The sequence below is a fragment of the Brachyhypopomus gauderio genome, unplaced genomic scaffold (assembly GCF_052324685.1).
Source record: "Brachyhypopomus gauderio isolate BG-103 unplaced genomic scaffold, BGAUD_0.2 sc66, whole genome shotgun sequence".
Taxonomy (NCBI): Eukaryota; Metazoa; Chordata; class Actinopteri; order Gymnotiformes; family Hypopomidae; genus Brachyhypopomus; species Brachyhypopomus gauderio.
Window position 1 is genome coordinate 1,724,680 of NW_027506887.1, and position 23,120 is coordinate 1,747,799.

At 41.4% G+C, this 23,120-nt stretch overlaps 1 protein-coding gene and 2 long non-coding RNA genes across 4 annotated transcripts; 1 reads left to right on the forward strand and 2 right to left on the reverse strand.

Moving 5' to 3' along the window:
- The first annotated feature begins 2,035 nt into the window (after positions 1–2,035).
- LOC143490781 (uncharacterized) lies at positions 2,036–8,242 on the forward strand. Of its 2 annotated transcripts, XR_013124980.1 has the most exons (9): positions 2,036–3,457; positions 3,539–3,569; positions 3,675–3,792; positions 4,300–4,391; positions 5,177–5,288; positions 5,508–5,622; positions 5,775–5,907; positions 6,124–6,257; positions 6,362–8,242. It is a non-coding gene; the product is annotated as an uncharacterized LOC143490781 (long non-coding RNA). The 2 variants fall into 2 exon arrangements; XR_013124979.1 differs by having other exon boundaries at positions 2,037–3,569.
- On the reverse strand, positions 3,276–4,309 carry LOC143490782 (uncharacterized). The gene is made up of 4 exons (XR_013124981.1): positions 4,266–4,309; positions 4,020–4,052; positions 3,645–3,877; positions 3,276–3,387 (listed from the first exon to the last, which is right to left on the reverse strand). It is a non-coding gene; the product is annotated as an uncharacterized LOC143490782 (long non-coding RNA).
- Positions 8,243–12,988: 4,746 nt separating the features above from the next.
- Positions 12,989–15,221, reverse strand: LOC143490745 (uncharacterized). The gene is made up of 2 exons (XM_076989187.1): positions 13,620–15,221; positions 12,989–13,114 (listed from the first exon to the last, which is right to left on the reverse strand). Exon 1 carries the CDS (start codon positions 15,219–15,221, stop codon positions 13,791–13,793), a length of 1,431 nt encoding a protein of 476 aa, XP_076845302.1. The 3' UTR covers positions 12,989–13,114; positions 13,620–13,790.
- Positions 15,222–23,120: the final 7,899 nt, after the last annotated feature.

Sequence of the window (23,120 nt, forward strand, 5' to 3'; positions counted from 1 at the left end):
CGTTGCCAGAGCGCTTAAGGCCCATTCACACCCTACGGTAATTACGGATACGGACCATTTCGTCCGGTTCCGGAGGTCGTTTCATCCGTCAGTGGGTCCGTTGCCAGAGCGCTTACGAATCCGTAGCAACGGAGCAATATAAACGGGAAATCAGGGGGCAGTAGAGAGTCAGAAGCATCGGACGTACACCAATTCGGGAAAATCAATGAAGAAGAGTACTGGACTTTAAAAAATGACGCTCGAGTTAGAAGAGAAACTTTGCGAGTTGGTTAGAGGCTACATTCTGCTACGGTGCCAGGTCATCGCGATAAACAGCGATGCAAACAGCTGGGAGGAGATTGCTGGTGCGCCGGTGCCGGAAATTTGACTATACTGCCCTCTAGAGGATGTATTTAAAAAAATCATAACAACGTTGGAACCGGAAAGAGGTATAGTGGCCCGCTACGGAGGCTACGTTTGGTACGGACGGACGAAATTCGTCCGTGTCCGGAGGTATAAAGCAGGCTTTACGAATCCGTAGTAACGGAGCAATATAAACCGCAAATCAGGGGGCAGTAGAGAGTCAGAAGCATCGGACGTACACCAATTCGGGAAAATCAATGAAGAAGAGTACTGGACTTTAAAAAATGACGCTCGAGTTAGAAGAGAAACTTTGCGAGTTGGTTAGAGGCTACATTCTGCTACGGTGCCAGGTCATCGCGATAAACAGCGATGCAAAAACAGCTGGGAGGAGATTGCTGGTGCGCTGGTGCCGGAAATTTGACTATACTGCCCTCTAGAGAATGTATTTAAAAAAATCATAACAACGTTGGAAACGGAAAGAGGTATAGTGGCCCCCTACGGAGGCTACGTTTGGTACGGACGGACGAAATTCGTCCGTGTCCGGAGGTATAAAGCAGGCTTAAGAATGAGTACCTGATGTTTATCTTCTCCTTGGAACTCCTCCTTCTCTCTCAGGTGCGTATTTTAACCATTTCTTCACTGCATCAGCAAATCCTATGTGAGTGCTTTCAGGAATTTGCTTCTGGAGAGCAGCTGGAACAAACACAATTTTTCTGATAAGTAGATATTCGATATCAGTTGCCTTTATAATAAAAACATACTTTAAGAGATGTTTTGAAGCGGGTTCGGGAAACGAGGCAGAAACTGCTTAATCCAGAAAATCCCGAGGAGGGAAACTTTATTTTCCACGCAACTCAAACAATAGCACCGTTTTCTCCTCGCGCAGGCGCCGCTCCCCCAGTGTCACTTAAAGGGCTAAAACTCCCTGAGTGGCCAAGTGGCTGTCTGTTAGGGAATTCGCTGCGAGGAGTAGTAGCCTAGTCGCTACAGTTTAATAGGTGTTTAAAGAATCTTTATTGTAAAGGGTACTATTAGGGTTTATTATTATTAAGGTTTGCGCCTGCTTCATTATTCATGCAAAAACGTTTGTAACACGGACATTTTTGTGAGTTAAAATTAGGTAAAACATGGCGCCCGTAAGCGGTTTGAGTGTGATGAGTCTCGTTCTCCGTGTCGTCTGTGTGTTATGGCGTTTGCTTGTTCCTATTTAAGTTCTTTCTGATCGATTTGCTGTTGTCTGTTGTTAACGTTACATTGGTTACATTACATTATGTTTCGCTCAGTTTCATTATATTCTGAGGCTGAAAACCTGAGTTTTCGTATTCGTTTTGCACATTATTTGCCCGTGAAACTAACTAAATGTAAAACCTAAGCATTTCACATTTAGTGAATTAAATGCTCAAATGTATGTAAAGGTTTGAACAGAACCTTTACTGCTTTGTACTGGTGTTCTGACATTTTGACCCCCTCCAGCAAATAGAGCTGTGTTTTTGCAGAGCGGAAACCACGAGGATAAACTTGAGGTAAGAAAGTAAATTGACGGTTTCATGAGCAACGTCACCAAAAAGATGCGCGCGCATTTTGGCAACGGAAGTGGAGATTTGTCCCATGGGACCACAGTGCAGATCCAAATTCTTTACCATATAAACAAGACAATAAACGTTACTATTTTCAAGCACTGTATGTATGTGTAGCAATACATTATTGCACTATTATCCTCACACAATGATGATGCATATACGCAGGGATTTAGATTTAATTAGATCTTTCAAAATAAAAGTCTCTCAATAATAGCCGAATCTACTGTAAGTCTCTACGTCAGTCAGCTTAATAATCAAGATCGTATCAATTGTATGAGCAAACTCACCCTGCCAACAGAAGAAATTCTTCCAGATCCTTACAAAATATTAGAATGGGAGGATGATTTGTCAAAATGGCCTCCAGTTCAGTGGCCAGATATCTTTACTTATTTGATTGAGAAACCTAGTGTTTACACTAAAGAGAAACTGCGCGCCTACAAGTCACTGGATGAAATGAGGTGATTATTTTGGTGAACATGCTACAATGATTAAAATTGTGCAAAATAAAGTACAGAGACATATATTGTAGAAAAATATTTTATTTGTTACTGTACTCAGTTTAATAAACGTGGCAAATGAAATTATAAATCTCATATGTGTATATACAATAGACAATGCATATACAATGTATGAAATACATACGTGAAATCCGAAAGTGCTTGCACTAGCTAGTTAGCAATAGCACTTCGGACAAGCTCATTTTTATTTTAAGCCCTGGCCGAGTAATTGACAGTTATAACCAGACGTCCTGAATTAAATAAATGTACGAAAATCCACCTGACCTAAAATGAAATGGGCGCTACAGACGCGGGCATTCTTTATGATGTCCTCTGTCCAGTCCACCCTGTTAATAGCCTGCAGCCACAGCAGTCTCCTATTGCTCTGAAATAGACGCGATCCAGATGGTATTCGATAAAACTTTAAACCTTTACCCGACGAATAACGGTTCTAACAGCCGTATACACAACAACCAGACATCTCTATTTTGAACAACACTACATATTTTAAAAAACAGCGCTGATGCTAACGCAAGTCAATGATAAAATGCTACACTTCCGTTGCCAATATGCGCGCGCATCTTCGTGACGTCATCTTTGTATACAAACTTTGAAAGGGTCTATAGTTATCTAAATTAAGGTGGGGAATAAGTGGCCATATTTGATTAGAAATTAGATTTGACTGTTTGAAATTCTACATAATTCGGTCACTGATATGTAAAATCAGGTGACTACTGCAATATATTTATATATTAGTTGGGTTTGCAAATGCCCAGCTAATGTGTTTCACGTGCATGCATGAACTTACCAAACATTATGTCATGAAGGGCAGTATCTTTGAAAGCCCTCTTGTGGCCTTTACCAGCCCAATTCAGCTGACTTGCCAAACCATTAAAAAGGGCATGGGTCAGCATCCGTCTCATAACCATTTCTTGTGTGTGTCCACCCATGATGGAAAGGTAAGACACCTAAGAAGACAGCATTGATGAGACTTAACAAAAAACGATGTAATAACAAAGGCAGCTTTAACAATGACATGTAAGGAATGATAAGGCAGTCAAAGTTTCTATTATATGCCTTACTAACTGGTATACTAATAAGAGATGTTTTTATTTTCAGCACTGTGCATACTGAGGAGAGGATGGAAGAGGTGAGTTGTTGGTTCTAATTTATTACCCTTGCTAAATCCTGTCACAAAGTTTAAATTTTATGTAAGGAAAAGTACCATCTTTTGACGTTCCTTCGGATCTCTTAGGATGACCTCTGCCTGATCCAAATCTGCCATGGTTCTAAGGGGGAGACTGATGACAGAAGGCGGTGTGTTTTCAGTGTCCTGCCTCACTAAGTCTCGTCTCAGGGCCTTTACATCATGGGTGAGCTTTTTAATTTCTTCTCTCATCTCTCTGTTTTCCTCCATAATTTGTGCAAGCATTTGCACCACTTTGCTAAGTCCAATGTCTATAAAGCAAGATGAAATTTATTCAATGAATGAAAATTATACAAATTATCACAGTACAGCCCCTGACCCCTCCCTTCGGGCGTGTGTAGATGTAGTCTGTGTCTAAGTATAAGACTGAAACAGTGATCTTTTGGTTCATACCTCTGAGCATTTGTCTGGGTTGTGGTTGTACCTCTGGATATAAAACATTAAAGGTTTGTCATTATACTATGATTTCATTATGTAAAGTCATACCATAGAATCAAAACACCCTTCTTATGAAACCATATTTTTTAGAAATATTTTTTTAACTGCTAAGTGCCTCCACTTGATGGATACTATTATAATATTTTGAAGGTCTTGGAATTACACATTGTTGCACAATAATCTGATTGGAATCTGACTAACCTGTATCGTTATCACAACTACTTGACTTTTGCAGATGGTGATGGCTTTCACCATTACTATGATGGGCTGAAAGGACAATGAAAGCAAAGAAAATTGTACAGAGCAGAAACTAGAGCAATAAAACAGGTAATGAAGTCTTTCAGATCTCCTATAGATAAAGAGCAGAGTTCTCAGGGTTCTTACCAAATAAATTCCGTTCAGGCCAGGTATGGTCCAGGACATCAGATGCTACCCTGTAACTTTGATAGAAATCTGTAGAGATAATTAAGTACATAGTGTTACGGTGAGAGGAGGCAGGCACGACGAGTGTTTAACGTTGTCACACAAACGTTTATTCACGTACACACAACGATCAAGTCCAGCACGAGTAGCGCAAGCACTCAGTACATGTAACATTTACACGGCATGGGCTTTAGACAAAGACGAGCACGGGACATTGTGCAAACGCACATTAAATAGACGAACTACACGATCCCCAGTGATCACGAGACGAGGCACAGGTGAGACCGGTGAACATACCATGAATGACCCACACCCATGGAAATACAAAATGGACATAACCAGACACAGACGACATGAACACAGGCCCAAAAGGAGGGGTCCGGAGCTGTCCCATGACACATAGATGTTTTGGCACTTTTACAGAACCATTTGTGTTTCAACCAAATCCAACTATTTTTGCTTATTAATTTGGTTTGTGGCTATAATTAATAGAGAAGAGAATACATTTGCTAAATATTGTTGCCAATAATGAATATTTTAAAGAAGCATTAAAGTTCACAATATGTTTTTCCAAAAAAGTCTACCACAAGTATTATCTTTAAATTCTACAGCCACCAGACTATGTTCTCTTTAATTTGAGCTGGTAGAATATGAAGGCACGTGTCCATGCCCTTTATTTGTTTTTTTAGTGTTTCAGATGAAAAAGAAACATGGAGAAGGGAAAAGATAAGACATGAATAAGACAAGTCATCAACTGGAGGGGTCATTAAACAGCATCGTCAACCATGCAGTTAGGAACATGTAAGTACCTGGTGAAAGTATTGATGAAGGTTTGGGAATGCATGTTTTCCTTGTACACTCCTCTTCTGCTTCCTTGTAAATATTGTACTTTGGGTTTGGTCTGCAAGATTACAACAGTTACAACTGCCAAAACATACCAAAAAAATCTGTAACATGTGGCACAACTGAATTAACCTTACTTTGATATCCTTTTTCTGCGTTCTGCATTTTCCTGTTCAGATTCTATATCTGTTGTGGCACAGCCAGGTTCCACTGATCTCTTCAAACAATCTATAGCTTTCTCATATGTGTCTGGGCAAAAAAAGGAACATGGAAACACCTTTAGAAAGCAGAGGTATATAGAATTCCTCACTTTAAATACTTTATTGTTTGCTTAATTGACATTCCAATCAAGTTCTTTAGTAGCAGACTTACCACAAGTTGCTAAGCACCGAATCTGCTCATGAACTGTCCAGTCTAAGCTTGGTTTGATTTGTTGTTTCACAGCTCTGTGAATGTTGACGCTGTCACGTGGGGGCCAGAGACATTGTCTATTTTGGACCCATGAAGTGGGCACAACTGCCGTACTCTTGTCAGCAAACTCCACCACGTGCCACAATTGCTCCATCGTCTTGGACAGGTAGATGCTATTTTTAGTTTTTCAGAACAAAATGTATTATGCTTATTTTAGTATCTAAAATTGTGTCACTAGTACTATTTGAATACTGAAGGATAGAGCCAGAACACTCCTGAAACAAGATAACTGAGCAAGAAAAAAAATCTGATTAAAATCTGAGAAAAAAAATTAAATCTGAGAAAAAAAATATATTTTAGAACTATTTCTCTTTTTCCAAAGATGAACTGAACATAACTGGAGGTCGGAGTATCTAAATGAACATGTGGACAAGTGGAATAGCTATAAAACCATCCCCATCCTTATAAAGCGCACACTTTCTTACTGTGCAGCCTAGATACTTTGAAAATATTGAGGTAAGATGATGCACAAGGATATGAAAAATAATTATCCTTATGTTTGAATGTTTGATAGATGACAAATATAACATCATCTGTTTTCACTATGTTTTTAACCACAGCTATCTCGTCACCAACTTGTATGCAGTTGTCACCTAGCTCCGTGGAAAAAGTACTCTCATTCAGAATGGCTTTTTTGTACTGTTCTGCTGTTCCAAACTGTGGAGGTAGAGGTCCATTACAGTGCATATTGCATACAGTTACTGAGTCTACTGGAATTGGCACAATTGCTGTTGGCATTTCAGAGAGTCTCTTCACTATTTGCTGAAGTGGGTGATGTGGTTTTCGCACAAGCCTCTTAATTTTTCCCAAGTAATTTTCAAAGGGAAATGCTGAAATGTTGTCCAAAGCCCCAAAGTTGCGGTACTCATCTGCTAGGTGGAGTAGTTGATGGACATTAAACACAATTTCCTCCTTTCCATACAATTGACCAAAATGTCTGACAAAAGCCACAAGCATATTATGAGCAAAGATAACCTTTTCATCTGGTATATCTGGTGTCAACAGCAAAAACATGGCCACCGAAAACAACATGAAATTATCATAAACCCCATGTGGCATGCAATCTTTAAGCACCACAGGACCAGTATAAATCATAAACTGACGTAGTTCTGTTGCCTTCCAACGATCAATTTCTGTTAGTTCCCTTGGTTTACGAGAGAATTCACAGGGTGTGTTGGGCCTTTGCATTAACAGTTTATTAGATATTAATGCCACGGTTTGAGAAGGAAGCCTGGTAGCCAAGTTCTTGCCCCTTAACCAAAAAACCAGCAGCTTTCTCATAACTCCAAGACAACACAGGTGCATATAATCAATTGGAAACTGGGAGACCATTTTTACAATGCCTGTCAAAGGGCTGAGTTTCTGCTCCAAATGGTGTTCTTCATCAACCATAGCACAAAAATCCATGTCGGTTCTAAGCTTGGCTTTAGTTTCAGGGAATGTCATTTTGTTGTGGCATTCACCTACTTGCACACATTTGTCACAGCCAGAATAACCATTATGTCCCTTTATGTGCTTAACAAATGCTCTGGCTGGTGCATCACACACAAAAGCGGACACCAACACCTGTAGCTGCTTGTCATTATAAACAATGCCATGGTGTAACACATTAGTCAGGTCCTTCACAAATTCATTAAGATACTCATAAACACTGACAGGCTTGCTTACTCCACAATATAAACCTACAATGAAAGGAGACTTGGAGTAATCACAGTCTATTAAACAAAGAATTGGCCAAAGTTGAGTTCTGGAACTTTTGAAAAGTGAGAGACCGTCAATGTTAAACTGTAATTTGAGTCTTTTGAGACTAGTTCGGAGGTTAAGACGGCTCAGTTTTTGTTGTATTGCATGCTCCAGCCCAAAATGGTAATACTTGCCATTTCCCATTTTTTGTGTGGCTACTCGTGATTGGGTACCAAGTAATGTCCTTCCATCTCTGGGAAGTGTTGAATGACACACACGCAGAATGCTCAGCAATGCATTTAGTGCAACCAAGGAAATGGAGAAATTAGTCTGATTGTGTGATTTGTGTGTGACTTGTCTATTTGTCTGTATTGTGGTATTTGTGTGTTAACGGGCCACCCAATGGAGGATGGGTTCCCTTTTGAGTCTTGGTTCTCCCGAGGTTTCTTCCTTCCCCCCACCATCATAGGGAGTTTTTCCTCGCCACTGTCGCCTTTGGCTTGCTCATTGGCGTTCTGGACCCATAGTATTGTTAAACTTGTAAATCCTGTAAAGCTGCTTTGTGACAACTGAGTTATTAAAAGCGCTATACAAATAAACCTTGATTTGATTTGATTTGATTTGTCCTTCTGTAGTCTCAGGCTGTATGTTATAACCTGAGATTGTGTTAGAGCAGAGAGGGTAGTAGAGGGACTGTTTTAAATACTTTCCTCCTTAAATATATCTTCATAAATATTTTATTTCATGACCATACCTAAACTCAGTGACTCATCAGAAACTCCTGTTTGTGCTATGTAATCATTTACCCCCTTGTAGATATTTTTTTCTTTATTATTTTAAATGAAATGTTAGGCAAAGTGAACCTTATCAAACACATTTAAATAAATTGTTGGTTATTTGCTGAGCAAAGTTGTCCAGCTTGTGAATCATGTGTGTAAAATTAACTGGTTCTTAAAATTAAAAATAAATTATTATTAAATAAAGATATTTAGCAGTAAAGCTAACATTATTTTAATTTGATGAAAATGTATTTCTAAAAGCCCAATGCCCTTTTTAAATAGTTTAAACTATTTTGACCCTAGGGAGAATGTATGAGAGTAGTATGTCATTGCTGTTCTCTATTCTATGACTCAAGCACACACTACACGCTCAGATATGCATGTGTGTCTAGATGTTCATACTCGGAGGCTACATACAGCTCTTCCAAATGTGCAATGTCTGCTTTGCTTGATTTAATTTGGATCTTCTGAGGTACACGAGGAAAGGAAGCAATTATGCTTGCACCCATCTGGACATAAATACATAGTAGGCACATGTATTCTGGTCCACCAATGCAAAATATAGGAAATCTGCGCTATAAGGTGTTTTCACAAATGTGAAGTCCAGATGCACATGAAATGCATTGCTCCTTGTATGTACTTGATACCTTTGTGTTTGTAGGTGCACATCAGAATCAGAATCGCCTTTATTGTCATTATAATTTACATTACAATGAAATTTGATTCTACTCCAAGGTGCTTGCCAGTACAGTAAATACACACACAACATAAAACATTCTATAAATTGAGGTAGTGCCACATATACATGTTTCGTGCAGTGATGGCTCTAGGGTAAAAGCTGTCCCTGAGCCTACTCGTGCAGGTTTTGTGCAACCTGTACCATCTGCCTGAGGGTAACAGGTTAAACATGTGATTGCTGGGGTGGGATGAGTCCTTGGTGATGCTGACTGCCCTACTGAGGTAGCGAGAGGTGGCAATGTCCTCTAGGCTGGGCAGGGAGCAACCAGTGATCCCCTGGGCTGTGTTGATCACCCTCTGCAGCGCCTTTTTGTCTGCCACTGAGCACCCTCCGTACCATGCCGTGATGCAATACACGAGGATGCTCTCATTGATGGAGCTGTAAAAGAGCACCAACAGTTTCTCCTTCATCTTGTTCCTCTTGAGCACTCTCAGGAAGTGGAGTCGCTGCTGGGCTTTCTTCATCACTGTTGTGTTTGCAGACCAGGAGAGGCTGTCGGTGATCTGCACGCCCAGGAACCTGATGGAGCTGACCCTTTCCATGCAGACTCCGTTTATGAGAAGCGGGGCTGGGTCAGTCCTGCCCTTCCCACATGTTCAGTTGCACATGTTAAAAAGTTGAATTAACCCATGACTTTTATTTTGAAAAGTTGTCTTGGCACTGAAGCGCTTACCAACTAACATGAACACTTCGTTAATTCCTAGATGTGATCTTTTCACATCTTCTAAATTTATCTTTTCTGAAAGCCATTGTGTGGAGATAAATTCACAATATGTGAATATTGTGCAATATGTAATCAGCCCCGTCGACAGGGGGGGACAACCGGGTCTGTTGTCCCGGGCCCCAGGGCCAGGGGGGCCCATCAAAGAGCCCAGCAATTTATTTTTTATTTAAAGTCTATAATTTTTAAATAATCTTGAAATCTTTCATTAATATAAAATAATTCTGTACTCAAAATAAGCTCAATGGCTAAAATATATATGTTTTTTTTTACCTATCTGCATATTTTCCATTAAGTGCATACACCCCCGCCTCCCACTGGAAAATGGTTTGATCCAGCACCGACCGTAACCGGCTGGTACCCGCCCAACAGCGGGAAACAGTGGTGGATAGTTTAAGTAAATACAGAAATCTGGAGTGCAGAAAAGAAAGGAAAAATATTTACCTAACGAATTTTAATGTTGCATTGTGTTCCACGTTTGAAAAGTGCTGGAATTTAGGCTAAAGTACTTGAAAATGTTTGAAATTGTAACTACATCGTTTCACAACAAATAGCTGTCTGACTGAACAGTTCTCGTGAAGACGTTAAGATTTGAGGGCGTTTTGAAAATAAACATCCATTAAATACTGTGATAAAAAGCGAATTATTTCCAATCATTTTGATTATATGTATAAATATTTAACTTAATTAAGTTTAACGTGCTGGAAAATATTGAAATGGACCTTGAAAGTGACGTACAAGTGCTTGAATTCCACCTTATAAAGGTGTATGAACCCTGCAAATATGACTTTGTTCATTGCGCTGAGGCGCGGCGCGCGCGAAGTTACAAAATTCGAGAGGCGCGCGATCTCGCGAATCAACAGCGCGTGAGGCCCTCGCGCACGGCGGTGCGACTGCGATTACGTCATTTTCGCGCGAACCAGAGTCAGCTGTCAGAAACAGCTTTGATGTGTGGCTATATTATATACTATATGCCATAACTCAATGATTGTCTGCTACAGAGAAAATTCAAATGACGTGCGCGGGGGGGGGGGGGGGGGGGGGGGGGGGGGGCACATGAAACTTTCTTGTCCCGGGCCCCAGCAAGACTGTCAACGGGCCTGTATGTAATTGCATAATAGGTATCTATCGCATACACTATCTGATTTCTTTAAATAACGAGCCCATTCTTTCGTGAATGTCTGGCGAATATAGAACGCTGTGCCATTGGATCCGGTACGGCCTGCCGAAACCAGCATCGTCTTTACCGCGGTGATATCCACCACCTCCCACACACACACACACGTATTTTTTCAGTAGCGTATAACTAACCAAACGCAACGTTGATTCAACATCTTTTTTTCAACGTTAACAATCGTTTAAGAATTCAACCTTTTAGAACGTTGATTTATAGTTGGATTTAGGTTGTCAACCATAAATAACGAAAAACGATGTCATTTCAACGTTGATTCAACGTTCATTTGCTATCTGGGTATACTAACGGAAGCTGCAGTGAATCACTAATTCAGGTTCCGTAGTTTGTGGTGCGTCATCTCTTATTATTTATTATTTAAAAACTCTTTTATAGGTTATTGTTATATTTGCAATAGGCTACTTTAAAAATAATTAAAAACGATTTTTGGTCAGTTTGATTTACTTCTGGAACGTTTTGAAGGGTTGTGGATGTAATTAAAATCACCAGACGTTACACTCTGACATATAGCTGTTTTACTGCTTACATTCCTTTGCAAAACTAATGCCTTTCAGTCCACATTTTAACAATTTTCAAAAACAATCTTCAGTCCACATTGCCCTCTAGAGGTCATTTATTCGAGTGACATGAAATAAGAAGCAGCAAAAAATTATTCTGGCTCATACAAAAATAAAAGTCCCACATAGGTATGTCATTTTACTCAGGACATGAATTATTATGGATGAGAACATATACAGGTGCATCTCAATAAATTAGAATAGCCTATCATCAAAAAAGTTTCTTTATTTTACTAATTCAATACAAAAAGTGAAATGCATATATTATATAGATTCATGACAGTCATGTATTTCAAATCAAATCAAAATTTATTTATATAGCACTTTTTCAAGTTGTTGTCACAAAGCAGCTTTATAAGTGTCCGAGTCCAAGCCCCCAGTGAGCAAGCCATGGGCAACAGTGGCAAGGAAAAAACTCCCTAAGAGCATGAGGAAGAAACCTTTAGAGGAACCAAGACTCAGGGGGGGATCCCATTCTCCTCTGGCTGACGCTGGTCACCATGACAACGATAATTAAAGAGATACATAAACAAGTGATGGGGATGATGAATAATTCTCATCTTTGTGTGTATTTATATACATGTGTTCTCTATGTAATTCTTATTCATCTGTAGCAGGCAAGAATTCGGGGTGGTGAGAGGGGCCAGGGCAGTGGGTTGATCCCAGAGCCATAGAGAGAGAGAGTCGCGACAATGGAAGTTCAAAACGCTTGATGGTCACGTGATTCACGGAGGCTTCAGATAGTTCCAGGAAGTTCAATTTGAGTGCATAAACACAGAGATAGAACTGCAATTTGAGGATTATTTTGAACATATAGCGACCAACTTTAGGCTAATGTTAGAGCACATTGCTGTTTAATGCTTTGATTGTTTTATAATTGTTATATATTACGTTCATTTATATATTTAGAGGGACAGGAAGGGGTGAAATTCAGATTAGATTAATTTTCTAACATTAACATATCTTTAAATCATGGTGATTTCTATAATCCCATGGTATTGGGGACCTAAGTAATCTAAATGACTAATGTACATTTTCTGACAGAAGGAAATTTTTCTTTGACTTCATTGTGCAGAAATGTGCTTTAAAAGGGTACATTAAAACACATTACATTTACATCCAGACAGTATATGACATATTAAAATACATGGATAAATTATATATATCTTGTCTTTTTAATACACACTTATTTACAGCAATTAATTCATTAAATAAATCTCTAATAATCTCAAATATGAATATTATGTCAAGCAGTTTTTCTGTGTCCTTTCCTCCATGTTGTTTGTGTAGTGTCCACCATGGTTTGCTGTGCTGCATGGGGATGCTCCAATCGATCAGAGAAAGGAGCAAAAATGTATGGTTTCCCCACTGATACTGAGAGGAGAAAAAATGGTTGTCTCAACTAAGCAGGAGCAATCTTACCTTCACTAAAGATTACAACAGCAAATATATATGTGAGGTAATCATCAAACACTGCATTTGCACTTTTCACAATAAACACACTATTGGAAAGCTTAATGCCTGATTTATTCAAATACAGAATAGTGAACAAAAAAAAATCAAAGACTCCAGACAGACTCGGGTGCAGGGTGAGGTTGCTATCTAGTTGCAGGCTCCATTGAATCCTCTATGGTTCTTTGGCCTAAAGAGAGAGAGAGGAGAAAACAACAGGAGAAAATGATTATTATGAGTATTGATGTGATATAAATTTGAATTTGTTGCATATCCTTGGTTGTATACGTATCCAGTAAGTGTTCTCTAATACTGTGTATTCACCCACTATGGGATATATGAGTAGACAAAACTGAGTTGTCATGTGTGAGGAGTAAACTCACATCACTCTGCAGGCACACTCTGCGCCCATTTACCATAAAACCCTTTGCCCATGAACCCCTGGATCTGCAACCTTTAAAAGGCTCTTCCCCCTGCTGTTACCTTATTTATTGTTGGAACTAATAAGAGGCCTGAACCCTGTGATCTTATTGGATGTGGGGGTTCATTATAGGAGATAAGTTTTTAGAAGTAATCAGGAACAATCTATGTATACAATCTATGTATTTATCAAAGGTATTATCTATGTATTTATCAAATGTTTTGTATTTTATTTTGTATTTGATTACGAAAGAAATCCATAAAGACATACTTACTAGTTAAGTTTCCTGGAATCTGAGGTTCGGCGCCTGTTTGGTTTAGAAATAGTACTAAAAAGAAATCTAGGATTTCTGTTTTTATTATGCTGAATCAAATAGTGTCTCTTTCTCTTGCAGTTGTCTCTCTTTGTTTTGCAGCTGTCTCTCTTTTTCCAGCTTTCTCTCCTCCTACAGCTGTCTGTCCTTCTGCAGCTGTCTCTCTTTTTTCAACTGTCTGTCCTTCTGCAGCTGCAGCTGTATCTCTTTTTCCAACTGTCTCTCTTTTGCCAGCTGTCTCTCTTTTCCAAACTGTCTATCCTTCTGCAGCTGTATCCCATAGTTTTTCAGCTGTATCTCTATCTGCAGCTGTTTCTCCATCTGCAGCTGCCTCTCCTCCTGCAGCTGTCTGTCTTTCTGCAGCTGTCTCTCTTTTTCCAACTTTCTGTCCTTCTGCAGCTGTCTCTCTTTTTCCAACTGTCTCTCTTTTGCCAGCTGTCTCTCTTTTCCAAACTGTCTGTCCTTCTGCAGCTGTATCCCATAGTTTTGCAGCTGTATCTCTATCTGCAGCTGTTTCTCCATCTGCAGCTGCCTCTCCTCCTGCAGCTGTCTCTCTTTTTCCAGCTTTCTCTCTTCCTGCAGCTTCCTTTCCGCCTGCAGCTCTCTCTCCGTCTGCAGCTGCCTCTCTGGCAGCAGATGTTTCTCCTCTTGCAGCTGTCTATCTTTGTTTTGCAGCTGCCTCTCCCCCTGCAGCTGTCTCTCTTTTTCTAACTGTCTCTCCATCTGCAGCTCTCTCTCCATCTGCAGCTGCCTCTCTTTTTCCAACTTTCTCTCCTCCTGCAGCTGTCTGTCCTTCTGCAGCTGTCTCTCTTTCTCCAGCTTTCTCTCCTCCTGCAGCTGCCTGTCTGCCTGCAGCTCTCTCTCCGTCTGCAGCTGTCTCTCTGTCTGCAGCTGCCTCTCTGTCTGCAGCAGCCTCTCTGCCTGCAGCTGTCTCTCCTCTTGCAGCTGTCTGTCCTTCTGCAGCTGTCTCTCTCTTTTCAACTGTCTGTTCTTCTGCAGCTGCAGCTGTATCTCTTTTTCCAATTGTCTCTCTTTTGCCAGCTGTCTCTCTTTTCCAAACTGTCTGTCCTTCTGCACCTGTATCCCATAGTTTTTCAGCTGTATCTCTATCTGCAGCTGTTTCTCCATCTGCAGCTGCCTCACCTCCTGCAGCTGTCTGTCCTTCTGCAGCTGTCTCTCTTTTTCCAACTTTCTGTCCTTCTGCAGCTGTCTCACTTTTTCCAACTGTCTCTCTTTTGCCAGCTGTCTCTCTTTTTCAAACTGTCTATCCTTCTGCAGCTGTATCCCATAGTTTTTCAGCTGTATCTCTATCTGCAGCTGTTTCTCCATCTGCAGCTGCCTCTCCTCCTGCAGCTGTCTGTCCTTCTGCAGCGGTCTCTCTTTTTCCAGCTTTCTCTCTTCCTGCTGCTGCCTTTCAGCCTGCTGCTCTCTCTCCGTCTGCAGCTGCCTCTCTGTCTGCAGCTGCCTCTTTGCCTGCAGATGTCTCTCCTCTTGCAGCTGTCTCTCCTCCTGCAGCTGTCTCTCTTTTTCCAACTGTCTCTCCATCTGCAGCTCTCTCTCCATCTGCAGCTGCCTCTCTTTTTCCAACTTTCTCTCCTCCTGCAGCTGCCTCTCTGCATGCAGCTCTCTCTCCATCTGCAGCTGCCTCTCTGTCTGCAGCTGCCTCTCTGCCTGCAGCTGTCTCTCCTCTTGCAGCTGTCTCTCTTTGTTTTGCAGCTGCCTCTCCTCCTGCAGCTGTCTGTCCTTCTGCAGCTGTCTCTCTTTTTCTAGCTTTCTCTCCTCCTGCAGCTGTCTCTCCGTCTGCAGCTGTCTCTCTGTCTGCAGCTGCCTCTCCGTCTGCAGTTGCCTCTCTGTCTGCAGCTGTCTCTCTTTTTTTTGCAGCTGCCTCTCCTCCTGCAGCTCTGTCTTTTTCCAGCTTTCTCTCCTCCTGCAGCTGTCTCTCTTTTTCCAACTGTCTCTCTTTTGCAAGCTGTCTCTCTTTTTCAAACTGTCTGTCCTTCTGCAGCTGTATCCCATAGTTTTGCAGCTGTATCTCTATCTGCAGCTGTTTCTCCATCTGCAGCTGCCTCTCCTCCTGCAGCTGTCTGTCCTTCTGCAGCTGCCTCTCTTTTTCCAGCTTTCTCTCTTCCTGCTGCTGCCTTTCCGCCTGCTGCTCTCTATCCGTCTGCAGCTGCCTCTCTGTCTGCAGCTGCCTCTCTGCCTGCAGATGTCTCTCCTCTTGCAGCTGTCTCTCTTTGTTTTGCAGCTGCCTCTCCTCCTGCAGCTGTCTCTCTTTTTCCAACTGTCTCTCCATCTGCAGCTCTCTCTCCATCTGCAGCTGCCTCTCTTTTTCCAACTTTCTCTCCTCCTGCAGCTGCCTCTCTGCCTGCAGCTCTCTCTCCATCTGCAGCTGCCTCTCTGTTTGCAGCTGCCTCTCTGTCTGCAGCTGCCTCTCTGCCTGCAGCTGTCTCTCCTCTTGCAGCTGTCTCTCTTTGTTTTGCAGCTGCCTCTCCTCCTGCAGCTCTGTCTCTTTTTCCAGCTTTCTCTCCTCCTGCAGCTGCCTCTCCGTCTGCAGCTGCCTCTCTGTCTGCAGCTGTCTTTCCTCTTGCAGCTGTCTCTCTTTGTTTTGCAGCTGCCTCTCTTCCTGTAGCTGTCTCTCTTTTTCCACCTGTCTGTCCTTCTGCAGCTGTCTCCCATAGTTTTGCAGCTGTTGCTCTATCTGCAGCTGTCTCTCCATCTGCAGCTGTCTCTCCATCTGCAGCTGCCTCTCTGTCTGCAGCTGCCTCTCCGTCTGCAGCTGCCTCTCCATCTGCAGCTGCCTCTCTGTCTGCAGCTGTCTCTCCATCTGCAGCTGTCGCTCCATCTGCAGCTGCCTCTCTGTCTGCAGCTGCCTCTCTGTCTGCAGCTGTCTTTCCATCTGCAGCTGTCTCTCCATCTGCAGCTGCCTCTCCGTCTGCAGCTGTTTCTCTGTCTGCAGCTGCCTCTCTGTCCGCAGCTGTCTCTCTTTGTTTTGCAGCTGTCTCTCCTCCTGCAGCTGTCTCTCTTTTTCCAACTTTCTCTCCTCCTGCAGTTGTCTGTCCTTCTGCAGCTTTCTCTCCTCTTGCAGCTGCATCTCCGCCTGCAGCTCTCTCTCCGTCTGCTGCTGCCTCTCTGTCTGCAGCTGCCTCTCTGCCTGTAGCTGTCTCTCCTCCTGCAGCTGTCTCTCTTTTTCCAACTGTCTCTCCATCTGCAGCTCTCTCTCTATCTGCAGCTGCCTCTCCGTCTGCAGCTGTCTGTCCTTCTGCAGCTGTCTCTCTTTTTCCAGCTTTCTCTCCTCCTGCAGCTGCATCTCCGCCTGCAGCTCTCTCTCCGTCTGCAGCTGCCTCTCTGTCTGCAGCTGCCTCTCTGCCTGTAGCTGTCTCTCCTCCTGCAGCTGTCTCTCTTTTTCCAACTGTCTCTCCATCTGCAGCTCTCTCTCCATCTGCAGCTGCCTCTCTTTTTCCAACTTTCTCTCCACCTGCAGCTGTCTGTCCTTCTGCAGCTGTCTCTCTTTTTCCAGCTTTCTCTCCTCCTGCAGCTGCCTCTCTGCCTGCAGCTCTCTCTCCATCTGCAGCTGCCTCTCTGCCTGCAGCTCTCTCTCCTTCTGCAACTGTCTCTCTTTTTCCTGCTGTCTCTCCTTCTGCAGCTGTCTCTCTGTCTGCAGTTTTCTATCTTTTTGCAGCTGTCTCCTATAGTTTTGCAGCTGTCGCTCCATCTGCAGCTGTCTCTCCATTTGCAACTGTCTGTCCTTCTGCAGCTGTCTCTTTTTTTCCTGCTGTCTCTCCTTCTGCAGCTGTCTCTCTTTTTCCAACTGTCTCTCTTTTTCTAGCTGTCTCTGTTTCTGGATCTTTTCCCGATTCTTCAACTTTCTGCACCATATTTTCTTCAAGAATGCCCAGCACCCATAAGACTGAGTCGGGCTGGAAGATGGTAATGGGTCTCTGACTTTGATCATGACCCTGGGTGCAATCTGTGCATATCCAGCAAACCACAAATTAAATTGTTGCATTTTCTGAATAAGTAGTGTAATATAATTAATTATAATTACAATTAATAAGTTCCATATAGGCAAGCAAAGCCTAGGCTGAATCAGTACCTGTAGTTTCTCTTTGTAGTCATCGTCCATGTCCTCTGTCCGTCTGCTCTTAGATGTCTTATTTTTTTCCAGAGTGGATAACCTAAAGTACATTTCATCTGAGTGATTTTCAAGCACTGATTAACCATAACCACTGTGAAAACTAACTTCAGTGTTTTGGCTTCATACCACAGTCATGTTTTTATATGCTAAAAGTTAGGGATGCACCGATTCACGTTTTTCACTTCCGATACCGATTCAGATATCTGAGGCTTAGTATCGGCAGATACCGATCCGATTGAGTAAAACAGTGCTGAATCGACTTAAAACATTTTTTTTAACACAGACATACTGAATTACAAGTTTATTGAAAACTCTGCACCAGTATAGCACACTTAAACACACATAAAACATATAAAAACAACACAAATTGCATTTGTTCAGTCAGTGCAATTATGAATATAACATTGAATGTAAAATAAATAATACCAAAGAACCTGAAACTGACAAAAACAATAGGTTCACAACTTTGGTCAAACATGACCAAGAAACCTTTGAAATGGTTCAAGAATTCTAAATATAATTTAAAATGAATAAGGAGATGAAATAAGAGAAACAGCAATACCTATGCGGCTAGTTTGCTATAGCGCACACATCACGTAAGCACAAAGCATGTAACGGCCAGAAATATGTGTACTGTGCCTTTAAGGGAGCGAGTTGAGTGCACGTATGGAATATTGTTGTTTTTTTAGCTGTCTGCCGTAGACCGACTCAGACCACTGCTCTTTATTTCATCTTTATTTTATTTCTGTAAGTACCGCATTCAATGAGCTTTGGACAACTCACCAGTTCAAGTATGAACTGTCAAGTAGTGCTGGAGCCCAGGTTTATTTTGGTCAACCAGCAAATAAACGGACTAAGTGGAATAGCACCAGCGCGAGTACGAGTCAGTGATTCACCTCTCCTCTGTGTGCTTCGTGTTTCACTCGCCTGTTAACTGTCCAAGTTCACTTCTATCCGGGACAGAGTGGATATTTAAAGTTGAACTAACTCCGAAAAGCGTTACAAGCATAGAATTAGACTGAATAGATCTGGGGTGAGTTTCCCGAAACGTTCTTAGCGCGAAGTACTTCTTAACCTCATATGTTTCATACGAGGTTACGAAGTACTTAGCGCTACGAACGTTTCGGGAAACCCACCCCTGTTTTTATGGATCGGTCACAGTCACCGATACCCGATCTAGGATTTTTTCCAATATCGGGTCCGATACAGATATTAATATCGAAACCCGTGCATCCCTACTAAAAGTACGGAGAGGCTAGTAGACGTATGTGAATAGGATCAATTCTGTATGAGGGTATAGAGCAGACATACGGTATGTCTGCTCTATACCCTCATACAGAATTGATCCTATTCTGATAATAGAGTCTGGAAGAATTAAATACTCACCTCTGTTGACTGTAGTTTCCACTCAGCATGTTGCCACCTGTTTCAGCAATCTACAATTATTTGCAAAAAACACAAAATGTCACTTTGTATCATGTACACAGCCGCATTTCAATGACTGTAGAGCTCTAAGTTGCAGTGTTCTGGAACCAAGTGATGTCATTTTTTTCATTATGACGTTTTACTGACATTCAGTGGCCATGAAAACATGGTAACCATGACAACAAAATAAATAGCTGACAAGACAGCAGTAACTTCATTAGGAAACCCTATAACCATGCTGTTCATAGTATGTCATGCATTTTAAGGGTTAAGCAAATATAACTATAGAAGTCCTTGATATAAAATTTAAAATTCTTATTGTTATTTCACATTTTAACGTTTCTGATGAATTCTTTGAAAAAAACATTTGTTACAATGAAAGTTATATATATTTTTAAATATAAAAAGGTACACATTTTATTAGAATTTTGAAATGACCAAAAAAAATTGTATTGGCAAAATTATTCAGATCATAGAACTAAATCACATGCTGACATTAACTTTGCGTGCATGTGTGTTTTTGTGTGGTCTTTCATGGAAGCGAAACTTTTCAGTCATTTCCAGTATTTGGCCAGTAGAGGGAGACCAAGTACTAGCATACTGATATTACACAGATGAAATAAGACATTTCAGTGAGTTAAAATCAGAGTTTTTGTGTGTGTGTGTGTGTGTGTGTGTGTGTATATATATATATATATATATATATATATATATATATATATATATATATATATATATATATATATATATATATCTCAATGGTCACTGGTTAAAATGGCTGTGACGCATTGAAGCATTTCAGGTTTTCAAATAGTGCGGCCCCAACGTTTCCGGTTGTATTGTTTACAAACAGCGGCATATGCAAAACTAGCTAGAGTAATATCAAAATGAGTGTTCGGTGCAAAGTTTTTAAGTCGGATCATTTCCAAAAACAATGTAAGAAATATTCAGAGCACTGTTGTGTTCCTCTTTGCTCGGCGTCTGGGAAGTTTAATGGCAGTTAAAGTTTTCATAGCTTTCCAGCGCGTATAGTGACCTCAGGAGCCAGTGGCTAATAAACATACATCGGGACCATTGGGACCAATTTACTATCTCGCCTCATACAAAAGTCTGTAGCAGACATTTCATACCAGACCACTTGATTGAACCAAAAACCCCAGAAGGTCAGAGAAGACTGACAAAGGATGCAGTACCACTTCTCTTTTAATGGAACGGATACAGCATTCAGGCTCCACAGCTAAGTGTGTGGGAGAGGAGAGAAAGACCGGCTGAGCCTACCTCCCTGGAAGATCCATCAACTGATCTTACAGTGGATCATGATTATTTTTCTGCTCCTGAGCCATCATCGCTAGACATGTCCTGCGCTGAAAATGAAGATCTGTCCCATGAAGTGGAGGAGCTGAGAAATCAGCTTCATGAGTTGCGTGCCCAGCTAACCTTTGGGTTACAACAATTCTCCGACGAGGACATTCGATTTTACACCAGGTAACGTGCAGTAAAGCTTTAGATGTAATTCACTGCCACTTTGACAATCAGTGTGCTGTTAAAATTAGAAAAATATATCAAAAAATATATCATATATATCATAAATATATGTATATCATAAATGTATGTATATATTATATACATACAATAATAATAACAGTAATCATCATCGACATCATTTTGCCAACAGATTCCCAAGCTATGACCACTTAATGGCATTTTGGTGGCTGATTGAGCCATCCATCCACAAAATGGTTCGGGTCTCAAGAGCAAAGGCTGCAGCTAAGAAGAATGAAGATATGTCTCATTCACGAATGTCAGGGGTATGACAACATTTTTTTAACCCAAAAAAACAACAGTAAGGGATGACTCCCGCTATACATGTTATGTTATGGTAATATGTTGAACAAATGACCAGGGGGGTATTCCAGAAAGAGGGTTTAACAAACTCTAAACTTAACCCTGAACTCTGAGTTGTCTTACTCCGATCTGACATACTCAGAGTTTTCGGTTCCAAAACGGCTGATCGGAGATTAAGTAATCAGGGTCGCTCAACTCCGAGTAGGTTGACCCAGACAGAAGTGCGTTCACGCGTAACTATTAAAGGCATTCTTAATGGAACACAGATAAATAAGATTAATCATGGACTTAAATGCGAAAATCAGCCGAGCATCGTATTTCACACCATTGTAGCTTGAAGTATTAATGACTGCGTATGCAGAATATTTAGATATTATTAAATGTAAATGTAATACTATGGTAGCTGCTAGAGAAAGGCAGTCAGCATGTCAAAAAATTGCCAACAGAGTTAATGCGTGAGTGAAAATTATATTTTTATATTTAGCAGAAGGGCGTGATTAGTTTATTATATTCTCCTCATTTATAATACTGTATTGAGTTTTATGTATTTTTTTTATGCACGCGGAAAGTATAAACGCTTCCACCGTTCGCGCAGAGTCGCGCGAGGTGGGCGGAGCGCTATGGTCACTCACTCAGACCTAGGCTATGTTCGAAATAGACTACTACATACTGGATACTGCATACTGGACTCAGTATATACTGGATACTGTATACTGGTCCTCATAGTAGTATGCAGTACAGTTTCCAGTATGCGACAAAAGCAAAGCACACTACGGGGTCACGTGAACGTAGCGTTGCATGATGGGATGCAGTACACCACGAAGATAGCTCTGTTTGCGTACTGGAATATTTTGTGGAAGTAGTAGGTCATCCGGGTATGTTTCGCGTACTGGAAATTTTCATTTTGGTCACATACTGCATACGGCATACTGATTTGGGGCTCGATCAGTATGCCAGTAGTATGTAGTAGACTATTTCGAACACAGCCCTACTCTCTAATGCACATCAGATCTACCAATTGGATTCACTCAGACATGCTCTTTAATGCAGCACAGACTGTTATGAGACTAGGATTGGTTAGGCTGGGAACCAGGGCGAACCTGAGCCCTCCCATGAGAGTCTGCTTGACCAATGTTTGAGAGGAGGTGGGCTACACCCCTATGTTGGGGGTGGGCTAAATGTCCTCCGTGTCCAGAAGAGCAGAAGTTGAAACACCTTCACTATATACAATCATCAGGACAGACAGAATTCACTACACGTTCACCAGGACAGACAGAATTCATGCACTTTGTTATGGCAGCAGATCCAGTATCTGTGTCATTCAGGATTTAAGAAGCACTCTGATAAGTAACGGACGAGTGAAACCATGTGTTGAACAAAAAATATCTTTATATAAGAAAAATGCAATTCAAAACTGTTCTTTTTACAGTTTTCTTCCAATAAATCTCCTAAGTGCCCCTTGCTGAAAAACCAGGTGTACTGGACACAACGGACAAGAAAGAGGAAGAGAAAGAAGAACCCAGTACAGGGAACTAAATACAAAGACCTAAGATACGTGCAGGAGATTTGAATAATGTCCTAACTGTGAATTGCTTTGGGTAAGAGCATTAGCTAAACGCAGAAAATGTAAATGTAATGTGATGTGGCACTGCATGATTGGCTGCTGGATGAAGTGTGGGCAGGGCTTACGTGCTGGATGAGAGTGTTAACAATCTTGTACCGGTCGGGCATGTGGGTGACCATGTCTGTCATGTTGTCTTCTGATGTTCGCACGACCTTGGGACCAAACACCAGTGCCATGATGAGGTTCCATCTGCTCACAAGCACACACACATGCTCACAAGCACATAGACACAGACACACACATGCAAACACAGACACAAGTGTTGCATGCAGAATGAAGATGTGAAGATGAAGACAATATTGTGGCGTGGTGTGGGAGAAAGAAGCTGCAGACAAGTCCATTCTCAAACAGAACAGAGGTTTTATTCTTCTTTGCAATAAAACTGGCACTCACAGGCACAATCTGTATGACTCGAGGCCTAAATTAGGTACAC